Source organism: Aegilops tauschii, chromosome 7 (assembly GCF_002575655.3).
Source record: "Aegilops tauschii subsp. strangulata cultivar AL8/78 chromosome 7, Aet v6.0, whole genome shotgun sequence".
Taxonomy (NCBI): Eukaryota; Viridiplantae; Streptophyta; class Magnoliopsida; order Poales; family Poaceae; genus Aegilops; species Aegilops tauschii.
Window position 1 is genome coordinate 527919927 of NC_053041.3, and position 23380 is coordinate 527943306.

Sequence of the window (23380 nt, forward strand, 5' to 3'; positions counted from 1 at the left end):
AAGGAAATGAAACTCAGCACTTCTTGTTGATATAGATGCAGAGCAGCAACGCTTCTTGATATATTAAGGATGTTCGACAGGGAAACATGACAAGTGTTCATCAGATGTCTTGGTCCGTTCGTTGCAATCACGTATAGTAGTAGATGCTAGAGAACAACAAATCTCGGTGTTACATTGCGAGCTTGAGTGTAAAAATACATCAATCCATGCAGGGCCAGCCCCTGCGTGCAGCAACGACGCTTGACAGGAACATGCACTCGCTAAACCATCTCCAACTTGCAGTGCACTGCTTTGCTATCAGCATCCGGTGTACCTGACAGAAATGAGAAATGTGGTGCCGACTTCCGTCGTTGTTGCTGCACTAGGCATGCATCTTGGAGACCTTCTCGGATAGTCCGTCGACGGCCCCTTCCGTTTCCTCAGAGATCGCGTCGTCATACTGAACAATAATAGAAACAAAGAGTCAGTGCTTGAGTTCAACTTGCACCACCATCCTTTCTTATTCGTCGATAGTGCAGAGCTATGCCATGCCTAGTCGTTTGCAATAATCAACGAAGAATTCAGGTTGGACAGCACTAGTACCTCTGGCTGTTTATTCGGGTTGACAACGACGCACTTGGAAGCACTAATGCTCGCGCTCTTGAGGTAGGTCCGCGAGCTCAAGCTGGTAGGGCTCAGACCATTCTGGCCAACACCGGCTGCATCCTGTGACTTTTGAGGGCTCACTGTGCCATGGGCATCAGGCTCTGCACTCATCTCCTGATCACTAATATGCTGTTCATTATTACCGTCGTTTGATGCACCTACTCTCTGCCTGTTACACACAAGTCAATGCAGAACTCAGCACAAATAACCGATTAACCGTGATCAGGGTAAGAAGCTCGGCACTTCGGATTTCTGATGGCTGCGGTGTTATATGTACCTTGGTAGAGAAGCATGCTTTCTTTGCAGCGGGGAACCTCGTTCTCCTTTGCTGTAATGCTCCTCCAGGTGTGCAAACTGCCGTTTAAAGCGGTCAACACCACTGGAGCATCATAATAGCCCATATAAAGATATGTTAGCTCCGTATTTTATTAAGTCCGATAACTTGTATCAAAATTAAAGCAAGTCCGCGTTGCACACCTTGGATAGAGGAAGCTAATCTGGTCTCCACCTTTCATGTATTCCTCCAGCATCTGTGGATGGTACTCCAAAATCTGTTTGTTCTCATAACAAATAATCAATTATCGAGAGACATAAAATATATTATTAACACAAAATAGGGAACCCAAACTATGCCTCCTTACCTCTCGATAGATCAATTCCCTAACATCATCTTTTGTCACCTTTCGTCTCTCAAACTCAAACTCAAGTTTCGAAATTGGATGCCTTGAAGGCTCACGCTCCACATTGGCAAGAGATGCAAAATATGGGTCTGCTAAAGCCTGAAGAATTACGGACACGACAAAATTATAGCATATCAAGATACATATGTGTTTGTGAAACTGTTACACAAATGTAGAAGAGTTTACCTCTTCAGCTGAAGGCCGGTCTTTAGGGTCAAATGCAAGTAAACGACCCAGTAGGCGAACCGCCAATGGATCAGCATTAGGAAATTTCTGAGTCAAGGGTACAGGGTGTTTTTTTCGCATGCAACTTAAGTACCTCCTGGCCTTCTCATTTCGAATCTGCAATGGGCATAGACAGCTGTAAATTATTAATCCTGTAACCTAATGTACCATTGCAAAATTTGCAGCTGAAAGGCCAGCATATATCAAAAATATATAACTAGATGGAATCTGGGGAATTGCTCTAGCAGCCTACAATGCATTTTACTTAAGGGCGCAGCAGGAATGAGATGCATTGTTTCATCTTGTTAGTGAAACGAATCACGTTGAAGTACCTTGTGAGTGAATGAAGCAAAAATAAGGGACAGGGAACAAACATACCCGAGATAAGGTTTCTGATGATGGAGTTCCAAGAAGATCTGTTATTATATCTAACTGGTGTACGACATTCTTCCCAGGAAAGAGTGGCCGTCCAGTGAGAAGCTCAGCAAATATGCATCCAATACTCCAAATATCAATAGCAGGAGTGTACTGCACAAAAATGGGCTCTTATCAGAATGACGGGACGAATCTGACACTTGCAAAGAGAGTATACTAAGTCTCTACATGAATTTTACTAGTCTAATTTTCAACTGATTTAGTTAGTTTGCAGCTTGTTTTGACAGAAGAACTGGGCGTATGCACAATTACAATGAGAAATAACAACAAAAACTTGTTGTACTGTTTAATCCTTAATTTTGTATACTTTACTTAGTACAGGCTGTAGATTACAGAGTTTTTTAAGAAAAATAAAAATAGCAATAGGGATCTATAAATGTAACACAATAAATATATCATAAATATAAAGACAGCATCTGCACATATAGTGCTCCAAAAGCATTAATCTTGCTTGGATGAGACTTCATGAGTTCAGGAGTGAAGAACTCACTTTCGAGAAAAAGGAGCCACATAATTCAGGGGCTCTATACCACCTTGTTGCTACATAGTCCTTCACAAAGAAAAACAATGCAAAAAGTAAGAAATTATAGTAAAATGTGAATTATGACATACAATGACAAGCTCTTTACCGTCCAAAATATAGCTGAAGGAGCATCATTAAATGATACACGCGCAAGTCCAAAGTCACAAATTTTCAGTTTGCAGTCTGCGTTGGCCAGTATATTCTTGGGCTTCAGATCGCGATGAAATACATTAGCTGTCCAAGATAAACAGCAAAATATGTCAGAAATATGAACAGAAGTCCAATCACAATTTGGTAAATCAACTCAAAGATTGTGCTAATAAATGGGCTAGCAGATCCATGGAGATTAGCATTCATTGACTTACCTCCATGGATGTACTTGAGAGCGCGGAGAAGCTGGTAAAGGAAAAACTGGTAATGCTCCGCCGTGAGGTCATCATTAGCTCTGATGACCTGATGGAGATCCGACTCCATGAGCTCGAAAACAACATATATATCTTGGAACTCCCTCCGAGAAGGAGGGAGCATTATGTGCTTGATCTCCACCACGTCTGGATGACGTAGCAGCCGAAGGAGCTTGACCTCGCGGAGGATGCGCGTGGCATCCGAGACGTGCTCAAACACATCGTTGATCTTCTTAATCGCAACCCGCTCGCCGGTGCGGGTATCTATTGCAGCAGCAACTACTCCATAACTCCCCTTGCCAACAACTTCTTGGATTTGGTACTGGCTTGCCTCTCCATACTCTGTGAAGAATTCTTTCTCCATTATGTTCTACAAGACCAGAATTCACAAGAGCAAGTTAAAGCCAGTTACTCATGTATGGAACATTTTGGATTGAAGAAACTGAAGAAGGAATCCAGAATTATGTTGAAGTACTTAGTAGTGAAATAACCTAAGGTTACTTTAATAGTTGATCAGTAAAAGCAATTCGACAGGAAAGCAAATGTAATGCGTACACCTATAAGGTTATAAATACATTTGGTTATGGCTTATTATCTTCACCTAGAATTTATTTTGACCAAACATAATTTTTTTTTAACAATGTGGATCCTCAATGCATTAGACCGGTTCCAGTCCCCAGGTCGTTGGGCTCCTATAAGAAATCCTACACTACCACCACCAGAACACATAGCCCGAATCCCCAAAACGGAAAAAAGTCTAGGCCGGTAGGTGAAGGACTATTCTCAGTAATGAGCAATCAGGGAAATGGTCAGGTTTACTGAGAAACTAAGGAAGCAGCCACCATGGTGCAAGAGTGAGGTAGACATGAGCAGTTGAGCACGAGGTCCAGACCATGTCAACCTAACTGATCAGTGGCCGATTCAGTCGCTGTAGAACCAAGTGGACAAATTGGACATGAGGAGCCCCTCCGGATAAGTGCAATACGGATGCTGAAAGCAACCTTAGTAGTTGAAAATCAACAAAAAAGTGTGAAGAGAAGCCCAAAAGAACACCGGCTTTATGCAGCAGATGCTCAAGCTACGCATCTCTGAAGAAACAACATTCCGTTTTGCATTACATTTTCCCAGATCAGTCAAGCGGCAGGTCGATCGGTAACTCGATCACAAGCAGTAGCGCCTATGTCGTATCGATCCGAAGATATGAAATTGGATCGAAGAATCAAGCTCACCTGCCGTGTCAACTACTAGTAAAAGAAAGGAAAAGAAAATAAAAAGGAAAGGCAAGCTAGTATTGTACGGTAGTGGCGTATCGAAGCTAAGCAGGTGCCGCAAAGATCCGATCTTGGCTAAGAACTCGCCGTGACGACGAATCGAGGGTCACGAGAAATGGAGATAGCATCTGCCAGAAGCTCCCGACCCCCAAACTGAAGCATCGAGAATAAGCAGCAGAGAGCATCAGAATACTGACTGTTCTCACCTTCTTGTGGCTCTCGACGGGGAGCGGCATCTTGCGCTTGGGGACGCGGATGGGGCGGAGGCCCACGAGATCCAGGCCCTCGGCGGCCTCGACGTCGGAGGAGTCCTCGCCGGCGGAGGACTGGTTGGAACTGCCGAGCACGGAGCCGGAGGGCGTGCGGCGGTGGAACAAGCGGCGGAAGCCGTCGACGATGCCGTTCCCTCCCCCCATGTATCCCCTCCCTACCCCTGCGGCATTGGCTAGCTGCTAGCCGCCTCCTCCAGCCACAGCCCACAGCTCCTCCTCCTCCTCCTCGTCCTCTTGCCTCTCCCCCTCCCGCCGCCACTCAAGGCAGCTCACTCACTCTCTCCGCCGCGCTGTCCCCGGCGGTGTCGTCGGCGCTGAGGACGGACGGATTGGATGCGGGGCGCAAACGGCGGGGTCTGCTCTGCTCTTATACTGCCCGGCGCGATTTGGGGGCGGGGCGGAAGGAATTTTCTCTCCTTTTTCGGCCCTCGCCTCTGCGTTTTTTTGCCGTGCGGGTGACAGATACAAGCTGTCACAGCACACGCTCGCTCACACACGGTGTGTGTTGACGAAGGCAAACGAACCGCGCGGCGCGTACCCGGACTCGGAGGAGGGAAAGAGGATTGACCGGCTTGCCGTTGCCGGGAAGGATCGCGGGCGCCAGGGGTATGGATCAATGGATGGGTGGTGGTGCCGGAATTCCGGTACAGCTGTGGTCAGGTGCGCAAAGCATCGATCTTTCTGGGCGAGCCGGACACGCAGCCCCGGAGTCCACTGTCGTCTAGGGCGTAGGGGGCTGTCTGCTGGCCGTGGAAAATGTGGCGTGGGGGAGCCTCAAATGTACCGTCTTTGTTCGGCCGCCGGCGAGCACTGGTCGGCTCGGGCATCTTTGGGTCGCAGGGTTTTCACCAAGTTTTTTTTTAGGGGTATGGGTTTTCACCAAGTTAATCTGGAAAAAAAAAGGTTCTCATCAAGTTTAAGATTTGAATGCTTTAGTTTACGATTTATAAGAGTGATGTGGATAAAATGATTGGAATTACCGAGTTCAAACAGGATGCACCAATGTGCCCGCGGTTCCCTAGGAATCCCATACCAGTTTTCCTCTTCGATAAAACGCAAAAGCCTCGCGTTTTGATGTGTTTATGGAAAGAGCATACGACCCCTAAGATGGACAACACCCGGCGATTACAGTACTAAGCATAAGGCGACTATGGCGTGACCAAAACACACAAGCCTTGAGACGAACAACACCCGACGATTACAACCAAACGCCTCTGATCGCTGGGCACAAATTACCACAAGAATCGAGGGCGTTGGACCCCTCCCACCCGTTACCTGGCCTCGACTTCGATCATATCGAGCGGGTGAACTAAGATGAGGTGTGTGTTGTCGAAGATAAGCGTGTTGCCATGCTTGCAGATTCACCATGTCACCAAGATTATAGCCAGTGACTCATTCACATTATTGTTCCTTTGAGAAATTCAATGCACTCTCTATCCCAGTCTCTCCCTTATCCCTTCATGTCCCTCTCTTTGTCTCTCTCTTCCTCAAAGTTTTCAAGTATTAATTTTCAGTGCACTATCAACTTCACTATATTAAATAGTATTGAGTTTTTCAGATTATCATATCGTGACTCGTCAATCCCATGTTTTCTTCTTCTTATTGTTTTTTAATTCTATTATGTAAATAAGCCCAAAGTTGAGGGCCAACCATTGGTTGGATCTTTGTGAGGGGTTGTTGTATCCCCAACCCGTCAATAATTTAAACACTGTATTTTATGTCTTGGTGTCTCATTAATTGGATTGTTCTGCTAGCGACTAACGACGTTTTTGTCGATAGCAAGATGATAGTGGTGACTTCTTCTTTTTTGAAAAGTGAACGACAGTGGGAGAGGCTCCCACTGACTTTTGTATTACTCACAAAGGATCAGTTACATAGCTGTTACAACAAGGGGATTTAAACGGTCCCCCGGCCGTGTGGTCTAGTGTAGCTACAGCACTAATGTCCGAAGTTTACAATGTAACTAGACAGGAAAGGATGAAAGTCCTCTCTGCAATTATGGATCAGTAGCTCTAAGAGATTTTTGAATCTAGCCAACCATGACCCGAATGAGTGTTGTATCCCTCTGAAATGTTGATTGTTTCTCTCCATCCATAAACTCCAAGCAGCCAACAGAAAATGTCCATGAAGAGAGGCTGTCGCCAGGTCTCTCTGCCCCCATGCAGCAGTGCTATTCCACTGCCTCTGATCGGCCAGGTCAATCCAGCCTTACTCCAGCACTGTTGACTAAAGGGGCATAAGAAGAACAAGTGTTCAGCGGTTTCCTCGGGGGGGCTTTGACAGAACATGCAGGAATAATTGTTCCCCGTGACAGCAAAGTGTCTACGTTTAAGCATATTTCTGGTATTCAGTCGATCCACCAGAAGCAACCACCCAAACATTTTAAACTTGATCGGGCTCTTGGCCTTCCAAAGCCAGCGAAAAGCCTCATCAGCCACGATCTCCTTGTAACAATGATCATAGAATTTTTTCGAAGAGAAGCGCCCGAGCATGCATTCCCAGGTGTCATGGCGGCCATCGGCCACACACACCTGCATCGAGGCCTGCTGGATTTGTCTGACCTCCTCCCTTGCCTGGGTCGAGAGGGGTAAGCTAAAGATCGTGGCCGGATCAGTGGCAGTGAGAACCCTAGCAACGGAGTCATCCTCATTCAGGCAGAAGGAGAAAGCCCGCGGGTACACTTCCATGATTGGAGCGTCATCATCGCCTTCAAGCCAGACATCTTTCCAAAACAGAGAGCTAGAACCATCGCCTGGGATGACCCTGGTGATCCCACGAAAGACCCCATTGAGCTGCATTACATCTTTCCACCAGAAAGAACCAACAGTGTCAGTTGCATGAGGGATTTTGTTTCTGTAATACGCGCTCCAAATCAGCTCCACCCAGGGGACATCCTCATGGTTATAGAATTTGAACATATGCTTTAAGAGCAGGGCTACATTCTGTGTCCTGATATCAATTACACCAAGGCCACCACACCGCTTTGGACGGCAGACAAGTTCCTAGGCCGCAAGGGAGTTGTTTTTAACACCATCATCAGAAATTTTTTGCCCAGAGACAATAGCGGCGCAGTTTATCCAGATGTTCAACCACCTTCGGATGTAATTTGATTGTGCACATTACGTAGATCAACATCGACGTCACGACAGAATTAACCAAGGTCAGTTTTGCTCCCGACGACATCAGAGAAAGTGTTGTGGATGTCTTCCTCTCAACTGCGTGCACCATCGGCATAAGATCCAACACATTGGACCTCGTCGTCCCCATCGGGAGACCAAGGTAGGTGAAGGGTAGGGATCCAACAGAGCATCCAAACACCCCCGCCAACTCACTAGCACGCTGGTGATCAATGTTAATGGGGATAAGAGTTGATTTGTGAAAATTGATTTTTAGACCTACCGATGCAGCATAGTCTTCCAGAATAGATTTCATACGGGCAGCTTGGTCAGCACACGCCTGCATAACCAATATCGTGTCGTCAGCATATTGCACGACCGGGAAATTTCCAGAACTGTCCCGAGGGAGAGGAAGATCAATAAGGCCGCTGGCAAACGCATCATTAATCGCAGCTTGAAGGAGGTCCGCAGCAAGGACAAAGATAAGCGGTGAGAGAGGGTCACCCTGCCGCACGCCACATCTGCATTGAAATTTCCGACCAGGGACTCCATTGAGGAGTACCGAAGAGACCCCAGAACCAAAAATCGTTTCCATCCAACCTAGCCACTTATCATCAAAACCCATATGCTTCATGATCTCAAGCATGGGAGCATGTTCAATCGTGTCAAACGCCTTGGCGAAGTCAAGCTTGAGGAGGATTATCTCCCGCTCCGAGGCATGACATTGATGGATATATTCAAAGGTCCACGCCAAGCAATCTTGGATCGTCCTCCCCTTAATGAAGCCGTACTGGTTCTTGTGGATGATTTTAAGAATGACTTTCTGTAGCCGATTAGCCAGGATTTTTGTGATGATTTTCAGACAGCAGTTCAGTAAAGTGATTGGTCTGTAATCATTCGCAGTTTCTGGAGAAGAGATCTTAGGGATCAGAGTGATGTAGCCCTCACTAATGTTGGTGATATCAAGCCCCCCAGCTTGGAAATCATGGCACATTTTGTAGAAGTCAGTTTTGATGATCTGCCAGCAACTCTTAAGAAAACATCCATTAAAGCCATCAGGGCCAGGAGCCCTGTCACTGGGCATTTCCTTAATAACAGCGTCAATCTCCTCATTGGTGAAGGGTGCCGACAATTGGTCCAGCCCCTCAATCCTGCGGATGATTCTAGAGAGATCAAATCGCATATTAGTGGGTTTAGAAGAACCTAAACGCTCCTTATAGGTTTTATACAGCACCCCCTGTTTGCCAACATGGTCATTGATTTCCACATTATCCTGGCGAAGTGTAGCAATAGAGTTGTGCCTATATCTCTCAGTGGCCAGAGATTGGAAGAGCTTGGTGTTTTCATCTGCAAACCTGGAAAACCTGATCGTATATCTTTTCCTCCAATACTCATTCTGATACTTGAGCAACGTCTACAAATGGAGTTTTAAGATACGTCTAAAGTTTGACTCCTGAATAAAGAGAGATCTTTTGTCCTCAAGATTGTCCATCATAGCAAGTACCTCATTGCTGTTCTGTATCATTTTTTTCAGCTTCGAGATACCTCTACTCCATCTCTTGAGATCATATCTCAATGTTTTAAGTTTTTTACAAATGATAGCAGCAGAATTCTGAGCATGACAAGGCTTGGACCAGGAGGCAGCAACCACATCAGAGAAACCCTCGTGGTTGACCCAGAAATTCTCAAAGCGAAAAAGATTGGACTTGGGGATTTTAGATTCAATTGCTACCACACATGGGTATGATCAGAAACCGGTTTCCCCAACGGCAGGATCATCGTATTTGGAAAGGAGGTGGTCCAGCAGGTGGATGAGAAGAACCAATCCAGCTGTTCGAGCAGAGGATCATCCTGCATGTTGCTCCAGGTGTATGTTCTGCCCTTTACAGGGAGTTCCATCAAGGATTGCGCCCGAATGATTTCATTAAAGAGCAACATATCTGCAGCATCGCCACCCGGTTTGTTTCTGTTACTCGTAGAGCGAATGAAGTTGAAATCGCCCAGGATCAACCAGTTTTCATCATTAGGTATGTTTAGATCAAACAACCAATCGTAAAATCCACCCTACGCTGACCCGTGCAAGGCCCATAGACATTGATCAGCTTACACGATTCACTGGATTGAGTAGCAACAAAAGAAACATCGACCGCAAATGAATCAACATACCAAGGCGTGCCCACAAACACAGAACTATTCCAGATAGTAATAAGGCCACCCGAAGCACCCACAGAAGGTGAAAACACAAACTTATCAAAGCGTTTGGGGCAGAAAGATTTAATAAACGCTAAATCAAAAGATTCACGCTTAGTTTCCTGGATACATAGCACAGAACAACCGCTAGTATCAATAGCATTCCTAAGAGCCAAAAGTTTTTTATCAGAATTGATGCCTCTGATATTCCACGACAGTACATTCCACGATTTATTCATTGGCAAGGGAGCGATCAGTCGCTGGCTCCAGAGGATGAGCGCTGGCCATCCAGGAGCTTCTCAGGAGATAGAGCTTCCTGCGCAATCCCGCAACGGCTGCCCATCTGTTGGAGTTCTTCAATCAAAGTAGGAGGTGGACATGCATCAGCAACAACCTGCACAGGAGCAGTAGCCAAAGAAACTACAGTGACAAACGAGGTTTCAAGGGGTTTCACCCTTGACTTGGAGCACTTGGTGTCAGTAGCCTGATTGATCTTAAAGCCATCATATTTGTTTGATCTTGTACTTCTTCTGACGGCAGTGGTGTCGAGCGGCACCAGAACATTACGAGACTGAGGTGCATTGTATAGAGAGGAGGAGGCAATCACCTGAAGAGCAGTACCTTGATCTGACAGTGAGGCTGACTGAAACTCTGCATCATCAGATACAAGCTGAGGGATTGCTTTGAGACCAGGAGAGCGGGCAGACAGCTCCCAATCAGCATCAGTTAGCTCAGACCCGATATCACAAGACTCCTGCAGCAAAGAAATGGGGACGACAGCAGCACCCAACTGAAAGGTTGAACCAAAAATAACTGACAGAATATCAAACTCTGGGACAACACCTTCAAGCCAGGCCGCAGCTATAACATTCAGTTGGTTTTGGATGACCCTGAATGGATTCAGAGGTAGCATAACTGATGCAGGTTGCTCAAAAGTGAGTGCAGGCGTATATATGCGTTTAAGCATCCCCCCAATCCAAAGCAGAAGCTCACGGTCGACAGCCACAAAGAAATTGACAGAATCTCCACCCGCTCTGACGAACGCGAGACGTGCAGCAGGGTTCCCAAGAACAAAACTATCTGCCAGCGCTTCCACAGCCTGAAACTCAGCATCAGAAGACCAAACATCAGATAGATTGTCCTGAATATTGTGCTCCGGGTCCACACCATCCATCAAAGACGGCCCATCATATTGGAAGAATTTTCTGAAACTGAATCATGTGTATGGTGGAGGAACCACAGGCCACATGCGCCATCCATTCTCCTGAATGTGTTCCTGTTCAGGTTCCGGGGCATTCCAAGCAGCTTCATTCAGAGCATCTTGCGCGTTCATCTCATCAATTCTTGCCTGCTGCATGAGGGTGTAGTATGGAAGCTCATATGGGTGGGGTGAAGCATTCAGAAGGGGAGGAACATCCTCATTACCAATGAGATTGGGGATTGTATTTCTGCCATTGAGCACATACACTGGAACTGACCAAGAACGAGCAAGACCCGGCAACAATCCAACTCTCGTGACCAAGAGACTATGAGGTACCTCAACAACATCCTTAATATGACACTGAAACCAGGACTCGAGCTTTGTTATGACCCGGACGCGGCCAGACAAGAAGTTTTCCAAAATTAGAAACGGCCTTATGGATATAGTGCTCCGTCTGATAATCCATAGGAAAAGCAAGAAACATGACCCAAACCTCATATTCGAAAGCAGGCATGCGCATATTTATACTTTCATCATGAGGAACTAAGGAAAAAGTGGAATCATCAGTCAGGGCGTGAGGCCCCTCTCTAATCGCAGCATCTCTACTCTCCATATCCGCAAAAACCACACAACCTATGCCCAGCGGGTAAATGAAATCATCCACCAAATCATACTCTAAATCCACAGTGATAATGCGGCAGACCTCGGCAAGCCATAACTCCTTTTGATGATAAGGGACTGGAGGATCGACGGAGACAATGGCGTACCTATCGTGGTTGAGGGGAGGATCATCCACCACCATGACATGGCGTTGAACTCGATGGGAAGGGCCCCGATCAAAGGTCGATCCGTCCGGAGCGAAGGAGAACGGGCGCACCGGGAAGTTTGCCATAGCTCGAGATGTCGGAGAGTGTGCAGCCGCCGGGGGAGAGGTCGCCGGTGGAAGGCGGAGCGGTAGCTGGTGCGGAGGCGATGGCAATGAAAGTGGAGGTGGCAAGCTCGAGGAAGGCGTCCGCTCACCCGATTGGGGTTTTTGGCAGGCGGAATTGACTACACCCTGACCAGGAAGGCGTATCGTCAAGCAATGGGAGGTGGCCCCGTCCGAGAGGCGTGGGATTTTCTGTTTCTGTTTCCAAACCCAGCCTGCACGCGTATCCCGAATAGCGCGGGCCATACCAACAACCATAGAGTTACCAACTACAGACTTATCCGATTCACCCCGAGGAAAGATCCTCTCAGATTGTGTTGCCTGCGGTGATTTTTGTATCCAAGCCCAATGCGGTATAGCTTTGCAGTAACTGGGCTTACGGGCCTCATGACCCAGACGGTGACAAAGGGAACATCGACAAAGCCTAGGGCATAACTTAACTGTGTGATCAGTCGCGGAACAAGCATTGCAGAGAGAAGCAGTAGGAGCCGGGCCCACCTTGCATGGCACATGCTTGTGAGAGTTTGTACGTGAAGAGAAACAGGGACAATCCCCAGAGACATCCCCACAGCATTGACAAAAGATCCCAGTACAAGTCTCTGCAACATGTCCAAGTCTATCACAAATGGAACAATGTTTGAGCCGTTTATAAATATAATCCTTGGTTGGGACCGACGTAATTTGCACCATTAGCTTGACACTATCATTATCATATCCAGCCTGCCAACCATCCAGGATAGAATACAGAGTATTATCGGGAATGGAATCCCATAAACCTTTAGTGAACAACTCTCCTCGAAAAGAAGGTAACGTGGCCGGAATATCGGAGGAGATAGGTAAAGATATGGTCCCAATCCGAAAATTATCCTTAGAAACCAGAGCCAAAAAACTGCCAAAAGAAATCTCCGCAGGAGGCTCACCGGAATGTAAGTCCGTCGGCGGCGAGATCAAAACCAATTTCTGAAAAACTGGTACCGAAGCAAGATCCATAGGCACATTATGATGTGAAGATAACCACTTAGATCTAATGGCCGGACCCGGGGAAGAAGCCAGACCATTAAGCTCAGTATCCGCATACCAAGATTGGATCCGGGGCTGAGAGACCACTCCACGATGCAAATGAAAGTGGCAGATAAAGTCCGGCCAGATACGGTCTCGTAAGCCAAAGATGAAATGACCCACACGATTTGATGCCACCGAGAACCGAAAATGACGAACACCCAAACGTATAACATTGAACCCATCACTGATCCCGCCAATACAAGATTGGAGAGCCAAACCAACAGACTCCACCGAGAGGGGAAAGGAAGCCGAGGAGAAAGAAACCTCAAGAAAGAACTCCTTGAAGCCGGGGTTGGGGACGTAGTGAACCGTAGATCGAAACCGTGCACGCACCTGTGCCTCGACCTTAAGGCCGGGGGAGAAGTCCCAATGGAGGAGGCCATCCATAGGGGTCACCGGAGGGAGATCGTAGGGTTAAGCCCTAGGATCGCCATGGGAGTCGCCACGGGGTGGGAGGTGGGAGGTGGGAGTCGCCATCCTGAGCACAGCTCTCCTTCCCACTTTGTAGTGGTGACTTCTTCAACCCTAAAGTTTTGTGACTCTAGTCTATGGACAAAAGAGATGTAGAGAGACATGCTGTCTGTTATCTAGCTTTTTCTGTAATGTGCATAATTGAGAGAACTGGGAGAGAGAATAAGCCAACTCTCGGCGGACCAAAATACAATAGACGGAACACACACAAAGGCATGAATGGTCAAGAAAATGCATGAGTGTGTCTCGATGTATTTCATAGACAAAAGAATATGTACAAGACCAAAAAGGCCTTGAAAAAGGTTACAAGAGACCACGAGGGGGGAAACGTGTAATCGTGAAGCCCTAGCCCAGTCATGTGCCTCAGACTTGACAAAATGCACACAACGAGCAACACCCAGGGTGACGCCTATCGAAGATTGCGGTGATCCGCTCCTTCAAGATGGACCAAACCATGAGCATGATCGGGATAGAAGAACCCTTGTGCGTCTTCGCCGCAATGGCGCAGATGCTGGTCGTCCAACTTGTGGAAAGCTATTATTGATGGCCACGGGCGTGTTGTGGATCTAACCCAGGAAAGAACCACGTGCCAAGTGTATTAGCGAAGACGCGGTCCACCAAGAGGTGTTGCATGGCCTTACAAGACTAATAGCTAGACATAGTGTCTCAGGTGCGGGAGACCTTGTTGTGCCAACCAATTGGTGGGCAAGCAACGACCATGGCAGGCCAATCAGACATGTAACTTTACCTTAAAATGTCATTTCTTCGTCATACGGAGGGTGGGGGTGGGGGTAAATGGAGAAGCCAACTATACAAACTTAGGTGCAAGTTGAAATAGGAAGTGATGTCCATCGGCTAATGCAAGGAGACCCCGATGGCGCACGAGAGATGGACCCGATGAATGAGAAGATGCCGCATCAACTAAGGATCCGCCTTGATTTTGATAGGACGCAGATCCGACGATCCAATTCAAGTGGCGAAAAATTGAAGCCCGAGTCACAAAAGGAGGAACCATACCGATGCGATCGAGACCGGGAACACCAGATCTAACAGCGAAGACACTCACTTGTGTCGACACCAATTTTAAAAGTAAGCGATGTATCTATGAAAGACGTGGGCACCACCAAGACCGGCAAAAACGCGATAGAGGACGTGTAACTAGGGAGGTATCTTAAAAGAGAAGAGAACATGATAACCCAATAAAAACTGACTATATGTATGTGTTTTTTTTTTTTGCGGGAATTATGAGTATGTTGGTATATACTCCTTCCCTTCACAAATGCAGAGACGTTTTGGCAGTTTTGGGGTGTAGTTACACTTTTCCATATGCTTGGCGTATGGTTACACTTTTGCCAAACTTGGCCACTAGTGCGGTAGATTTATAAGGCTAGACAGGCTAGTGTTTGTTTCACTTACACTATTGTTGTACATCACACTTTCTGAGCAGCACGCTGTGCCTACCAAACTTTACCTATTTGTGTTGAACAGTTTCTCCCCGCGCACATGTCCTGTGAAGTACATCGACAACCAAACATGTGCGACTGCCAAGTGAAGTTGATTCAGTCATCTACTTTGCCTGTCACGTCAGAGCACAAACAACGGCTAATCAAACTGATCAAAAAGATTATAAGTCACGTCTGAGGGCCCATGACTTAGGCGAGTTATATACCCAGACTTGTCTAGGGACTCTGTTGGCTATGGAGAATATGGCGTGGAGGAACTAAAAGTGTACCGTGTTTGTTAGGACACCGCCATGCACTACTTTGCTCGGGCATATTTAGATCACAGGGCATTCATCAAGTTTAAAACTTAAATTGTTATGTTGACAAAAGAAAAAGGATTGCAAGAGTTATTTGGATAACATGTTTGAGATTAGCAAGTTCATGTACAATGTCCGCAAAACAAAAATCATAAGAGTGCATTGGCGTGCCTTTTTAACATGTTTATTCTTTTTTAAGAATTCAATGCGTCTTTTGGGTAAAAAAAGAGAGAAGTGAATTCAATGTGCGCTCCTTTTAACACACACATACACACACTCCGTCCCACATAGTGTCCATGGTCCTTCTTCCTATTTCTCTCATTCACGGTCTCTTTAAATCCCTCTTCTGCAGGTTATCATGAAATGGTACGTTTATGGTCGTCTCTACAACGTGTGGAGAATCAAGGCATGTTTACGGAGGTGTGTACACGATTGAAGGCCACGGCGAGGGATACTTTTACCCGACATAGATGACAGCATGATCTTCGGATTGGCCCTCCTACGTCTTAGGCGTTATACAGTTTCCGCAAGACCGCCTTTTTCTGTTATTTTAGAATGTCAACTTGGTTATGTCAACGTCGTGGCCTTCAATCGTGGCCTTCAACCTTGTGTTTTCTCATATTGACCTTCGTAAATTCTATAGTGCAATGAAGCCAAAGCTAAGGATCTACCATTGGCTCGATGTTAGAAGGGTGGGTGGTTATATCCCCAATCCACCAGGGATCAAATCCAGATTTGACTCTTCGACATCTCATTGATGCAAATTATTAACTTGCTGGGGAAAGAGGCCCGGACCGTAAAAGGTGATAGATGATAGATGCACGCCGACCTCATGATATATGATCATAAACACAAGATCCATGAGAGAAGGCGCTCGCTAGTCGTCATTGTTGCTAAAGCAAGTTTCATATTGAGGAAAGACATGCACACCGACCGCTAAGAGCCTAAGATTAGCAAAAACACGAAAGAGGAGGTATCTTAAAAGAGAAGCCAACCCGCTATGTACAATATCATGGAGTACAAAAAGAAATGACAAGGGTATTTTCTTTTCATAGTTACACTTTGGTAGAGAATTTGTAACAATCAGGTGCCGGACCACATAGTGTTCAGGCCGCACGATTGCCTTGTTCCACCCATCCCATCTCCCATGTCTTTTTTCTTTTGACTTTTAAATTTGAATCTATTATATCTTTCGAATCGAAAGTCCAATTGGTCTTTCGTTTGCATATCGTGTTCCTTGCGATGAGGGTTTTGAAATAAGACCAGTTTTGAATAAGTTATGACAATTTTATAAAAAAATCACAAAGTTTCAACTATTAAAACTTGAAATTTCAGTTCAAAAGATAGAATAGATTCAAATTCGAGAGTGAAAAGAAAAAAACATGGGGGTGGGACAGGTGGAGCTGTCAAAAACCTGATGCATGGACCCACGAACAAATATTATGGACTAATCACATAATCGCAAAGCAATCATATGGCCAACCGAGTGAGAGCCCCCGCACCTCCGTGAAGTTTTCGTTACACTTTGCTAAACTTTGCCACAAGTAGCTCTACATGGCTAGTGTTTGTTTCACTTACATAATTGTGCCACCTTACACATTTTTTGAGACTGAACCGGTCCTGAAATAAATTCACGATAAATACGAGCTTCAGGACTTGAACCCTCATGGATTGGGATACCACTGTTTTTCTTACCATTCAATCACAGATTGGTTCGTGTAGTTGAATAAAGATATTAGTACAAGTCACGTCGAAGGGCCCATCACGTACCAATGCTAAATTTCTCCTTTACTTTGATTTGAGAACCATACCAAGTCATAGATTTCTTATTTTTTTCTAGATAGATAGGTAAATAAATACTCGCGACTTGTACCATTTGCCCAACACTCGATCGAGAAGCGGCCCATGCGCACGGTCAAACGCTGCACATGATCGGCTTGAGTACATGGCGACAACCTGGTTCGAGTATTTTCGTTTTGTTTTCTGACATGTTGACGTGTATGCATTGGCTGGAGTAGATTAATCAACCGCTGGTCGATGAGCTCCAGCCCGGATCGCAGCTCTAAACAAAAGAAATTAGTACAGACCTGTACGGGCTGTACAGAGGGATGTCACTGAGTGTTGGTGTTTGTTCTTTCAGTATGTTCTGTTCTGCACAGGAGATCATCACCTATCTACTGATGGCATCTATCTATGTCTAAGTCGATTGCGATTTGATTAAGTGTTCGGAAAAATGTAATTTATATTCGATGGAAAATGCAATATGCAGGTTTTCCTTCCAATTCTACTTTTCTGAAAGAAGTGCAAGCTGTACTTTTCTAAAAAATCATTAATATGGTTAAGAAAACCTAAACCGATCTGGAATCAGCAAAACCATTGCAGCAAACGGCTTGAGGATTGAGACCCACTTATAACACCAAGCTTAAATCAAGCTAAAATCTATTAGAGGACTAGAGCGTGCATGTTTGGTTTGATGATTGAGTTACCAATTTCTTTGGCATGCCAACCAAATATCCCTCACAGTTGGTTCGATGCAAAAAGTTGGCACACTAAGCTTTTACCTTGTTTCATTATCAAATCATTTCTACTTCCTTTGCTAGTGATCTAAAAAGTTTTATATTTCTTTACGGAGGTGGTACTTTTTTTCGAAAAAACTTCCGATCTATTCATCTTCAATTATGATAGTACAAAAAATATCAGAAATAATAAAAATTGCATCCAGATTCGTATACTACCTAAAGATGACTACAAGTACTGAAGAGAGCTCAAGGCGCGCCACCATAACTATTAATACAAGATTCAACATAAGGGTAGGTTTCTCGCCATGGCATATCCTTCCAACGTGAAAACTATTCGCGCCAATCCGACATCTGATCTTCCTTTGATCGCCTCTTCCTCCATTATCACCATCTCACACTTTTCACCCCCGGTTGCATGAGGCTGCTCGTGCTCTGATAGGCAGTTGGTGCCCCTTCCCTTCTTCTCGTCCTCCTCCATTGTTCATCAGCCCATCGTTGTTCATGACGATGACATCAAGTAATGGTTCCCCACGCATTGAACATGTGTTTAAATTGCACGCGTTAAGGTTAGTATGGTCAGCCTTTTGGCTAGTAGATATATTATTTCATGTATGATTAATATATCGGGTCAGACTAAGTCCTTCATAGTCACTAATGAATCAAAAGTCCAGATATATTGCTTAAAAAGACTAAGTCATCAATCTCGTGCTCCATCGGGTGTGCATTCACACATGTGTTTGATGCCGACCTTTTCGCTCCACAAGGTAAAGATTTTTTTTATCAAAGACAATCATACACTAGCATTATTATGATACAAGAACAGTACTCGTAAAAATCTATTAAAACCCCAATACTCGAGGTGAACCCAACAAAATATCCACACGCGCATTATGATACAAGAACAATACTCATAAAAATCTATTAAAAACCCAATACTCCAGATCAACCCAACAAAATATTACTCCCATCGTTTCTAAATATAAGTCCTTTTAGAGATTTCAATAGGAACTACATACGGATGTATATAGGCATATTTTAAAATGTAGATTCACTCATTTTGCTCGGTATATGTTTCATATTGGAACCTCTAAAAAAGACTTATATTTAGGAAAGGGGGGAGTAGTTAGTTTCTTCTATAATTACTATACTTATTTACCAATTATTGCCTATTTTTGTGATGAAATAGCATAAGTGGGTGTGTGGGCAAAAATAACTAAATCAACACTCCAAAATGCTTGTAAAATAACCCCAAAAAATGCTTTTAAAATACTCCAAAATTCGTGGAGTAGTTTTCTTAAAAGCGTTGATTTTGTTATTTTTGCCCAGACATCCACAAATGTAATTTCATCACAAAATTTACACACAGGATTCTTCTTCTTTAGTTTTTATGATTTTACTGTTGTCGAGGGCGCAATTCGAGCTCAAGCGTAGAAGCTGCATGTCCCACCCACCTACCCATTTAACTCATGATTGCTTACTTGTTGTCTTTTACTGGAAAATATTACTCTACTTGTTGTCACAATTGTACGTAGTTTTGGCGTGGAAGCCACTTCGAGTTTTCTTGCCTCGCTCCCGCCTTTTACTACAGAATTAATCGCGGGATCTTTTCACGTCGTGACATCACGGCGGTGATGGGAGAGAGACAGCCAGCCAGACAGACAGACGGGTGGCGGCGCGCCGGTGGCCGGACCCGCGGAGCGCGTAGATCATCGGCGGGTCCCTATCCGCTCGGGTCACATGGCCGGGACAGGAGCGGAAGAAAGGACGCATGCATGCAACAATTGACGTGCAGAATACCCGGCGCGTCGCGTGGCCCCCGCCCCGACGCGCCGTCTCGTGGGGTCGACGTGGCCCCGAGCAGCTCTCCTCGGGCCCCGCACATCGGACTCGACCAGCGAGGAAGGAGCGGCCGCGGCGCGCGGGGCGGTGGCCGTGCCCCGTGCCCTACAGCCCGTGGCACGCACGCACGGTGCGACACGGCAGGGTGCGTGCTCTCTGCGCCACTGCGTCCCTCGACCTCGAGGATGTCGCGCACCGCACCTGAGCTCACCGGGCCGGCCGGTGCTCTGCATGCACGCGGGGACGGTAGGCCACCTACCTCCGGCGCACGTTGCCGCTGCAGTTTCCGTGCTTGCTGGATGGCGAGATCAGACGGACACAGTTTTTCTGCGGCGAACGGATCCGATCTACACTGTTGGGCCTGAACGGGCGGGCCCATCTTGGGGCCGAGGCGAAAGGTGATACCCGTGTGGGCCGCACCTGCCGTGTTCGTGCTCGCGGCGCTCTGCCTCCGCCATAGGAGCTACGTCGCCGCCCAGGTCTGAGTGGTCCTGGCGGCCGGGTGGATGCTTGGCGTCGCCAAGGTCACGACACTTCTTCGACGGGTCTTCTTACGGGACGACTTGTTCAGGTCCGATTATGACGAGCTGTGGGAATAAGAAGCGGCCACGGAAGCCAGATTAGATCTTGTTTGGAGCAACAAGAATCGGCTTTGTGTCTTAGAAGCAATATAAGAAACCGTATTTGTGTGTTTTATAGCACTCCCTCTTTAGCAATCTAATCAGGCATCAGACTACTGATGCCTAGCATTTTATCAGACCAATAGAAAGGCGTTAGATTGGATCCCATGCACCCGTTGGATAAGCAAGGCACCTTCTGTTGAGTGTTCCCAATACTGAAACTAGTTAATGCTGATTACCTGTGATTCCGCTGCTGGATTTCAGCAGGTTGATTGCTAGTCCTTTTAACGTAGGTCTCTAGTATAGTATATAGCTTGCTTCCATATAAATCGATGCTTCCTACACATACATCGGTGCTTTTTTACGGATTGTTTTCTCCGTGCTTCAAAATCTGCAATATGTGAAACCGTACATGTGGCAAACCGGTGCATCTGATGCATTCATGTTTTATTAATAGTGGAAACATATCAATTTTTTTCTCTATCAGCTAGCACATTTGATTCCATATCAACTGTATATTATTTCAATTTGTTCAACGTGACAATTTATTTTGCATCGTCTAGGCTCAATGCAGACGCGTTGCAATCTGGTATCTGCATCCGAATAAATAGAAATTTGCTTCCAGAGAATTTGTAATTTGCATCCAAAGAAATGAGTATTTGTATCCATAGAATTTGAAATCTGAAACATCTTTTCTACCATTGTTACAAATTCTTACAAATATATTAAATCTGAAACATCGGCTAGCAAATTTGCTTCCATATCAACTGTATATTATTTCAATTTGTCCAACGTGACAATTTATTTTGCATCGTCTAGGCTCAATGCAGACTGTTGGGTAACGTAATAATTTCAAAAAAAAAATCCTACGCACACGCAAGATCATGGTGATGCATAGCAACGAGAGGGGAGAGTGTTGTCCATGTACCCTCGTAGACCGAAAGCGGAAGCGTTAGCACAACGCGGTTGATGTAGTCGTACGTCTTCACGATCCGACCGATCAAGTACCGAACACACGACACCTCCGAGTTCAGCACACGTTCAGCCCGATGACGTCCCTCGAACTCCGATCCAGCCGAGTGTTGAGGGAGAGTTTCGTCAGCACGACGGCGTGGTGACGATGATGATGTTCTACCGACGCAGGGCTTCGCCTAAGCACCGCTATAGTATTATCGAGGTGGACTATGGTGGAGGGGGCACCGCACACGGCTAAAAGATCAAACGATCAATTGTTGTGTCTCTAGGGTGCCCCCTGCCCCCGTATATAAAGGAGCAAGGGGGGAGGTGCGGCCGGCCAGGAGGGGGCGCGCCAGGAGGAGTCCTACTCCCACCGGGAGTAGGACTCCCTCCCTTTTCCTTGTTGGATTAGTAGTGGAGGGGGAAGGAGGTGGAGGAGAAGAAGGAAAGGGGGGGGGGGCGTCGCCCCCCTCTCCTTGTCCTATTCGGACTAGGGGGGAGGGGCGCGCGGCCCTTGCCCTGGCCGCCTCTCCTCTTCTCCACTAAGGCCCACTATGGCCCATTAACCCCCGGGGGGGTTCCGGTAACCCCTCCGGTACTCCGTTAAAATCCCGATTTCACCCAGAACACTTCTGATATCCAAATACAGGCTACCAATATATCAATCTTCATGTCTCGACCATTTCGAGACTCCTCGTCATGTCCGTGATCACATCCGGGACTCCGAACAACCTTCTGTACATCAAAACTCATAAACTCATAATATAACCGTCATCGAAACTTTAAGCGTGCGGACCCTACGGGTTCGAGAACTATGCAGACATGACCGAGACACGTCTCCGGTCAATAACCAATAGCGAAACCTGGATGCTCATATTGGCTCCCACATATTCTACGAAGATCTTTATCGGTCAGACCGCATAACAACATACGTTGTTCCCTTTGTCATCGGTATGTTACTTGCCCGAGATTCGATCGTCGGTATCTCAATACCTAGTTCAATCTCGTTATCGGCAAGTCTCTTTACTCGTTCTGTAATACATCATCCCGCAACTAACTCATTAGTTGCAATGCTTGCAAGGCTTAAGTGATGTGCATTACCGAGAGGGCCCAGAGATACCTCTCCGACAATCGGAGTGACAAATCCTAATCTCGAAATACGCCAACCCAACAAGTACCTTCGGAGACACCTGTAGAGCACCTTTATAATCACCCAGTTACGTTGTGACGTTTGGTAGCACACAAAGCGTTCCTCCGGTAAACGGGAGTTGCATAATCTCATAGTCATAGGAACATGTATAAGTCATGAAGAAAGCAGTAGCAACATACTAAACGATCGAGTGCTAAGCTAACGGAATGGGTCAAGTCAATCACATCATTCTCCTAATGATGTGATCCCGTTAATCAAATAACAACTCTTTGTCCATTGTTAGGAAACATAACCATCTTTGATTAACGAGCTAGTCAAGTAGAGGCATACTAGTGACACTCTGTTTGTCTATGTATTCACACAAGTATTATGTTTCTGGTTAATACAATTCTAGCATGAATAATAAACATTTATCATGATATAAGGAAATAAATAATAACTTTATTATTGCCTCTAGGGCATATTTCCTTCACAGACGCCTTGCAATCTGGTATCTGCATCGGAATAAATACGAATTTGCTTCCACGGGATTTGGAATTTGCATCTGAAGAAATGAGTATTTGCATCCATAGGATTTGGAATATGAATCAAAGAACTCAGAATTTGTTTTCTTGCAACAAAACCGATGCCTTGCTTCGAGAGAGATATACTTTGCTTCCGAATCAACATGTACTATTTTCATAGACTAGAAGAATTGCTTCCATACAAATATAGATTTGTCTCCATTAAAAAAGAAAAAGAAAAACTATATCATATCAAATAACATGGGGAGTGCTCCCATGGTGATGATCATGTGTCTCAATTAAATATAGAATTTGCTTCTATGACGCCAATGATGGTCAGTAAGCTCCACACCATCTACCGCGGTGACACGCACGGCAATCAAAAGTGCGAGGACCTTGTCCCTTGCACTGTTGCCATGCGGACATATGTGATGCTTCTTCCTAACTTCGTATGTGCTTCCTGCAACCAGAGTACATAAACATGTGACGGATTAGCAAACTCTGATGAACAAATCCAAGAGATGGGGAAGAAGATCTCAAGAACTACAATGCTTAAAATAATGGAAATATTCCTTGCATGGGGGATTGACACACTAACCTTCAACTCCGA

The 23380-nt window shown here is 45.8% G+C and overlaps 1 protein-coding gene across 1 annotated transcript; it reads right to left on the reverse strand.

Moving 5' to 3' along the window:
- Window positions 1-32: 32 nt before the first annotated feature.
- Window positions 33-5211, reverse strand: LOC109742545 (mitogen-activated protein kinase 12). Its single transcript, XM_020301637.4, has 11 exons — window positions 4390-5211; window positions 2874-3282; window positions 2615-2742; window positions 2476-2535; window positions 1929-2078; window positions 1512-1667; window positions 1287-1424; window positions 1123-1196; window positions 923-1024; window positions 583-814; window positions 33-439 (listed from the first exon to the last, which is right to left on the reverse strand). Exons 1-11 carry the CDS (start codon window positions 4597-4599, stop codon window positions 362-364), a joined length of 1737 nt encoding a protein of 578 aa, XP_020157226.1. The 5' UTR covers window positions 4600-5211; the 3' UTR covers window positions 33-361.
- Between the last annotated feature and the right edge of the window lie 18169 nt (window positions 5212-23380).

Excerpts from the sequence above, each read along its gene's own strand:
- LOC109742545 (XM_020301637.4), bottom strand. The coding sequence starts at position 4,599 with ATGGGGGGAGGGAACGGCATCGTCGACGGCTTCCGCCGCTTGTTCCAC. Across the intron at positions 3,283-4,389 it reads CCGTCGAGAGCCACAAGAAG|AACATAATGGAGAAAGAATT; the intron begins GTGAGAACAGTC and ends CTGGTCTTGTAG. Across the intron at positions 2,079-2,475 it reads GTGGCTCCTTTTTCTCGAAA|TACACTCCTGCTATTGATAT; the intron begins GTGAGTTCTTCA and ends ATTTTTGTGCAG.